The sequence below is a fragment of the Kwoniella dejecticola genome, chromosome 3, assembly GCF_000512565.2.
Source record: "Kwoniella dejecticola CBS 10117 chromosome 3, complete sequence".
NCBI classification, from domain to species: Eukaryota; Fungi; Basidiomycota; class Tremellomycetes; order Tremellales; family Cryptococcaceae; genus Kwoniella; species Kwoniella dejecticola.
Genome location: NC_089303.1, coordinates 1424873 through 1432233, shown reverse-complemented (window position 1 = coordinate 1432233; position 7361 = coordinate 1424873). Strand labels below are relative to the sequence as shown.

The following is a 7361-nucleotide window of genomic DNA, read 5'->3' as shown; positions in this document are numbered from 1 at the left end:
ACTGTAAGCTTTGGGTCATTGACCAAGCTACAGAACGATACGTCTGCTGTACGGACACATCCGACAACTACTCTTCCAAAGAAGGCACCTCCTTCTACTGTCATGGCCAAAGCCAAAGCCAAAGCCAAAGCCAAAGCCAAAGCCTAGGACAAGATCGGACACATGCATCTCTGCTCCCAGACCAGACTACCAGGCCGATCACCTTTGCCGACAGCTATTTCTACAACGCAAATCAAGGCTATGCAGCCAAATTCGCCCAGCAACTGATTTTGACGCGCATCGATATCGAGTCCACCCAGGCATCCCAGGCGTGTCAAGCAGGTGGATCTTTCCAAGCTGTATTCCGCTTTGAGGCGGATCTGGCTGATACTGACGTTTTACAAGAAGCTCATTAGTCTACTCTGCAGTACTAGAAACTCCACGGGACGATTTGCTCCAGTGCTCGTATGTAGAAGGAGGGAATGGCGTAAGCTAAGCGGGGTTCACTAATTATCCGAGACTCGGGTACGCTCGTCCCTCCACTGATCGTACATAGGCATAGTGGGTGTTTGTTATTGATCAAGCTTTCCAGAAACTTCATATCAGGTAGTTGCGCACGCTATAATCCTCATCATGCTTCTGCGTATGTATCATGAATGGTCATTTTCAGTGGCACTTCGAGCACCAATTCGTCGATAATCTCAGAATGGTACATCAGCGCTGCCACTTTTGCTGCTACCGATACAGAGCCGCCCGTTCATCGTCCTCGCTCTCACTATCATCATCACTTTGTTCCTCTTCAGACTCTTCCTCCGACGTATCCTCGTCATACTCGGGAACGATCGCACTTCTCGGCGGCGCAGTGACCGCCCGAGGCGGTTGCGGGGCATCGTCGCTATCAGGAGTAATGGGTCAGCCTCGACATACGCAAGTTAATCGTGTTTCCCGTCGGGCGATTACTCACCTCTCGCTGTCCTTTTCTTCATCACTCTCACTCTCACTATTCAAGAACGCATCCAGATCCTGGAATTTGCCTTTAGCAGCCGTGGCCGTCACATTATTCGGGTTCAGTGAAAGAGTCATATTGCGAGGATATGAGCCGGCAGGCGATGAAGCTGCTGGCGAGACACCTTGGCGCGATACAGCTACGTTCGAGGCGCCGGAAGGTGGGATGGGATAATTGGATATGGGTGCTGGGAGTTGTGTAGGTGGTTGAGGGTCTTCAAACTGCTCAAGCCCTTATGAGCTAGAGTTCTCGCGATCATGGTGCCAGAAGTAATTCAAGCTCACCTCAGAATCTCTTAGAGATGAATCGGTCGGATCATCTGTCCATTCAGGCAGATCTTCATATCCGTTCAACTTCTTTCCGGTGATTCTAGACATCGATCCTACTTGGTAGTCGCTTGCAATGCCTGCTCCCAATACCATTTCAGTTCAAAGCCCGCGAGTGCATGAACAGCTGACTTACGCGTCTCAACGGAACTGCCAATTTCCCTCTTACCCAATAGGACGACTTTGACCTGTTCTCTTCTCAAGACCACTCCACCTCTGTCTTCCTCGTCTTCATCGGATGCGGTATCCTGCTCCCTGCCATTGGTAGTGGGGACTTTGTCATCTCTTACACCCCTCAAGAGAGCATGTAGGAATCTTGCTCGATCTCTGACGTCGTAATCGGAGTCATACCTTGCCAAGCTGAACAAGTATGTGCTCATAAGGTTCAATTGACTCGAAGACGGCGACAAGACCAGCAACTTCGAAGCTAGGGTGATTATTTGTAACTTTGATTGCGACGCCTGGAGTATCATTTTATATCAGCTACTGGGCGGATCAGGGAGACCTAGCTGACTTACCTCGTCGGTGAAACCCTTGATACCTTTCCTGAGTATATCGGGAACCCACAACTCGACACCTTCCCATCCCAAACCCTTCTTCTCGGACTCAGTGGACGGCTCGGCAGCAGCAAATTGCCCAACAAGCCAGTACACTGATGCTCTAGCTTTAGGATTTGTGATTCCATCCAATTGTCTCGCCAATTTGGCAACCAATTTCTGAGGGGACGGAAGGGCTGATCCGAGGGAGGTAGACAAGATTACGGATTTGAGAACAATGACCGCTTGAGCTACTAGTGTATCTGATATCACAGGATCAGCGGCGAGGACAAGGGAAGCATGGGCTACTCTTGTGTTGAATCTTACCTCTTTGGCTCTTCAAGAGCTTCATGAGACTCCTCAATCCGCTAGCTGCTACTTCAGGCTGTGATCTAACGATGTAGCCTAGTGCCCTGACCGCCTCCTCAGCGGTCGACGTTTCTGGAAAGCGGATGTAATGCTGCGAGAGACCGTAATCAACTTTCTGATGCTATGTTGGTGAGGTCGCGATTGTGATTAATTTACCTTGAATTCTCGCAACGAGACTTGAGCGTTTTCCTTGTCTACCAAAGCGATCAACGCGCGCAGCTTCGATTCCTGGATGAAAGTCGAATCCGCAGAATGCAGGAGGAACGATTCATGATGCTTTTTGAAGAGCCACTACCAAGCATTGCACAAGTCAGATTCGCTCGTCAGCCGATGTTAGGGGGATGCACCGAAAGGATGTTCACTTACAGGTCGTTGTTCCGCCATGGAAGCCAAAACCTCCCATGTCAACGCGCCGACCGCCTCTTTCCCGACCCTGCGATCACTAGAGCTACCTGCTAGTCTGAGTAAGGGTTTCACCAGCAGATCTTGACCTATGATCGTATGCGAAGATGGCGCTAGATGATAGTACGCGTTGGCCGTGGCCAAAACGACAGCCGGATTTCGAGATTGGAAGAGCGGCTTGATGAAATGCAAGAACATCGCTAAATCCTCGTCAATTCCCGAGAATTCATCCTCACTTTCTCCGTCTCCGTTCTCCTTTGGCGCAACAGGCGGTATTGTGGAAGGGTCGACTGAACCTGAATTGGGGGGTTGTTCAAGCATCACTCTGGCGTAACGAGTTAGAACAGAGAGAGCTACTGATTGACCCCATTCGTCTGCATCTACTAACAGCTTGATGATGTGTCGATAGTACGGATGAAGCAGGTCGAGTCTGTCAGGACATATCTCGGTGAATGCTGTGAGAGTTGCGCCGAGTGTCAAGGGTGAAGGGGAGGATAAGAGGGTTTGTAAAAGGGGGATAAGCTGAGGTAAAGAGCTTGAGTCCATCCTAAGGGACAAGCTCATTAGCGGCTGTCTTACCATCGGGTCCGGTAGCACCGGTCAAGGTGATGAAACAGCAGCTCACTCGTATACTTTGGCTAAGCCCCCTGCCACTGTCTTCCTGACCCATGGGTTTCGATCGGTGACTAGCTTCTTGAGTCCAAGCATTACAATACCTAAACGCGTAATTTATCAGCTGACGTCTAGACAGTCGGCCGGACATTTCAGCTCACCTTGTATTACTGGTACTCGTATGGAGGTCAAAACCCTCAGGGACATTGACCGTATCAATGGAGAGGGATCTGAAAGGTCTTTCTGGAAAGTATTGATTGAAAGCAATAGTAAATCCGAGTTTGTCGATGCACTAGATTTGCAAATGATAAGCCAGTAGCCCGATATGTTTCGGAGGCTGTGATGTACACCGCAGAGAGCGGACTCACAATCTCAGAAGATATATGTATACCAGCTTTCTGATCTCTATGCTGGGACTGACGACATTCTTGACAACTTGAGCGAAGAATCCCTCCATGTCCCTGCCTTTCGATATCCCAGCTATGATCCTTTTCATGCCCTCCAGTCTTTCTCGTTCGATCCGACTATCCAGCAATGTCGAAATTTCCTTGAGTCTATCATCGCTTAGATCATACGGTGTTGTCGAGGGGCCGTTACCCGTCAAAAGTGAAAGATCTCTCGTCGTTTCCTGTAGTCACGATCGTCAGCTAGTTTCTGCTCGAGATAGGGCATTAAACAGCTGACCTGAAAGTTCTCTATGATCCGCTGAGACAGCCTGTTGAGAGCCGCCATCTTGGCTGGTGACTCTTTTGGCTCAGATGCTACCGCTCTCAGGATGAATGTCTCGTATGATATTCTACACACCCAGAGTGGGCAGATGGACGAGATTCGGATGACGATAGATCAACAATCAACGCGGACCTCACCGATGAAGGTGAGAGTGAGACTGATATTGTGTTCTGGTGCCCAGTCTGATATTACATTTCGCCAAATGGCGGAAACAAAATACGGGAGGCCGCGAATGCCTTTGAGGGTAAACGGTCAGTCAGGGTAAGTCTGGTTCCCAAGGGGCTAAACAAGGAGAACCAGGGGCCCGAGCACTTTATCAAAGGGATCTGTGCGATTTAAGACTAATCAAAGAGAGATAACAAAGACAGAGAAAAACATGTAACGCCACGTCTCCTTCCCTTTTGCAAACAAGGAGGATAACACGTTTTGGGGATATGTATATAGCAGGAATAGACCCAGATCAAAGTGGGACAGATGAGCGAGCGGACAAAAGGCAGACAAAGCGTTACATCCATCAGATCAGAAGAGAAGCAAGAGACCAGAAGCACAAGGAAAACACGTTGAAGCGGATATCGCGGAATTCAATTTAAGCTAATCACGAAACGTAAACCATAAAGTAAAGACTGCACAGCCTACGCAAGTACCCCTTTATCTTGCTTGTTCAGAAACCAGAATTCATATAAAGAACAAGACCAAACATTCGATCCCCTTCTCTCTTTCTTCTTTCTACTTTTTCGATTCACTATCCATACATTCTTGCGTATAGCATCCTTAGCTTTAAGCAGTCTCCTATCATACAGTAACAGCCTACGGGCAAACATATATGTTCTCAAACAGTCTTTGCAGCGCTCACAACTCGTACCGGTAAGCCTTATCATCCATCGTCCTTCCCATATAATCGAGACCAGATCTCGATGCGATTCCTTTCCCTGACATCCCTATCTCCGTTACGCGGTCATACTTCTTCAACTTAGATTATCATTGCTGATCTTGTCTCTCTCGTCATAATGTAGCGGCATCAAACACACCGCCGCCCCAGCTTTAATACGACTTTAAACACCTTCCTCGATCTTAGGGTTAAACAAATTCATCAACAACAAAAACAGAAACAATGTCGCCTACAGCTCTTGATCCAGTTGCAGGTCATCATGACTCTTTCTCTCTTCCAGTTGCCAACGGTAACGGAGGAGTAAAAGTCCATGCAACTGCCAGAAGGACTCCCGAAGGCGGGTTGATCAAGGTCGAGTCTGACTCGACCAAGTATGAGGAAGAAGGTATTAGAGCCAAGTATACCGATAGGGGTGCGGACGTCGTCAGTGAGTATACATCCTTTCTATGGATCATCAAGTTAAGGACAACGCTCATGAACTTGAATCCGAGCAGAAGGTGCCGACGGAAAATTCACGGTCAAAAAGACTGAAAAGAATTACGAGTTCTTCACCAAGTCCAACGTTGGTAAAGTCGGGTAAGCGTTCCCGTCCTGCCCTCGTCCTTCATCCTTCCATACGTTTGTCTAACACGCCCTTCTCTGCTACTGCGATTCGTCTTTTGCAAGCAACAACTGCTCCAACACGTGCTGATGTTTCACTCAGTCTTATGTTGGTCGGTCTCGGAGGAAACAACGGTACCACTGTCCTCGCTACTCACTTGGCCAACAAACACCAGATCTCTTGGAGAACTAAAGATGGACTTCAACAGCCCAACTACATCGGTTCCGTCGTTAGAGCTTCTACCGTTCGACTGGGTGTTGATCCCGAAACCGGTAAAGACGTGTTCGTCCCCATCAGCGACATGTTACCTATGGTCCACCCTAACGACTTTGTCATTGGCGGATGGGATATCTCCGGTGTTGAGATGGTCCAGGCTATGCTTCGTGCCAAGGTTCTCGAGTGGGACTTGCAAAGACAGCTTATTCCCCACATGCAAGGTGTTAAGCCTCTTCCATCGATCTACTGTAAGCTGCATTGTGGAAGCCTTCAAATCCATGCTACAGCTGACAGAGCCTCAATGCAGACCCGGACTTCATCGCTGCTAATCAAGCTGATCGAGCTGATAACCTGATCCCGGGAGACGACAAGCAGTCTCATCTCGAGCATATCAGAAACGATATCCGACAATTCAAAGCCGATAATGACCTCGACTCCGTTGTCGTTTTGTGGACCGCCAACACTGAGCGATACGCCGATATCATCGAGGGAGTCAACGATACTTCCGACAACCTCCTTAAGTCCATCAAGGAGTCTCACGAGGAAGTTTCTCCGTCAACTTTGTTCGCTGTCGCTTCCATCCTCGAAGGGGTTCCATTCATCAATGGATCTCCTCAGAACACCTTCGTTCCTGGATGCATCGAGCTTGCCGAGAAACATCAAACCTTCATTGGTGGAGACGATTTCAAGTCTGGTCAGACCAAAGTCAAATCTGTCTTGGCAGAGTTCCTGGTCAACGCTGGTATCAAGCCTCTTTCCATCAGTTCCTACAACCATTTGGGTAACAACGACGGAAAGAACTTGTCTTCTCACAGGCAATTCAGATCGAAGGAAATCTCCAAGTCCAGTGTGGTAAGCTGCTAAGTCCTACTCTTGATCCGGCAGACCGTTAGCTTACCCGACTTCTGCTTTACAGGTCGATGACATGGTAGCTGCCAATCACGTTCTTTACAAGACCGCTTCCGAGCTCACCGCCGAGTCTGGCGAAGTCACCAAGAAGGGCGAACACCCAGACCATATCGTAGTCATCAAGCACGTTCCCGCCGTCGGCGACTCTAAACGAGCTATCGACGAGTATTACTCTGAACTCCTTATGGGTGGACGAAACGTCATGAACATCTTCAACGAATGTGAAGATTCCCTCTTGGCGACTCCCCTGATCTTCGACTTAGCTATCCTCGCTGAACTTCTTACTAGAGTTCAATACAAGTCGCTCGATAACGGGGATGGAGAATACAAGCCGCTTTACAGTATCTTGTCTTTGCTTTCTTACATGCTCAAAGCGCCTCTCGTCAAGCCTGGAACAGACGTTGTCAATTCTCTCAACAGACAGAGAAATGCCCTGGAACAGTTCTTGAAGGCTTGTTTGGGTTTAGAACATACCAACGATCTTTTGTTGGATACTAGAATCTGGTAATCCCCCGTGCTGTGCTTTCCTGCCTCCTCTTTAGTCCCTTTATGATAGAAACTGCCAACTATATACATTCTTTGAATTCTTTGCTTAAACGAATATGCTATGCAGAAAACGCGTCTCGGCGCAATAAAACCACACGATGCCTGTATGCTGTGCAATAATAGTCTGAACAAACATTCAAGTGGTTATTGCAGTGTTGCTTGTCTCTATACGGTACTTCTGGATGCAAAATGGCAGCATGCTACAAACATAATGTACTGCTGCTTGATGAAGCTAAGGCTA

General features: G+C 48.3%; 2 protein-coding genes across 2 annotated transcripts; one reads left to right on the top strand and one right to left on the bottom strand.

Annotated features, from left to right (window-relative positions):
• Window positions 1-714: 714 nt before the first annotated feature.
• Window positions 715-3962, bottom strand: I303_102908 (uncharacterized protein; the record flags this gene model as incomplete). The annotated part of the gene is made up of 12 exons (XM_065968652.1): window positions 715-874; window positions 944-1206; window positions 1270-1391; window positions 1448-1772; window positions 1830-2110; window positions 2175-2307; window positions 2373-2507; window positions 2583-3165; window positions 3244-3334; window positions 3392-3522; window positions 3599-3858; window positions 3915-3962. The coding sequence occupies 12 exons, from the start codon at window positions 3960-3962 to the stop codon at window positions 715-717; spliced, it is 2532 nt and encodes an 843-aa protein (XP_065824724.1).
• A 1108-nt stretch (window positions 3963-5070) lies between these two features.
• Window positions 5071-7082, top strand: I303_102907 (uncharacterized protein; the record flags this gene model as incomplete). Its single annotated transcript, XM_018406254.1, has 5 exons — window positions 5071-5275; window positions 5343-5424; window positions 5552-5913; window positions 5973-6517; window positions 6582-7082. 5 exons carry the CDS (start codon window positions 5071-5073, stop codon window positions 7080-7082), a joined length of 1695 nt encoding a protein of 564 aa, XP_018264748.1.
• Window positions 7083-7361: the final 279 nt, after the last annotated feature.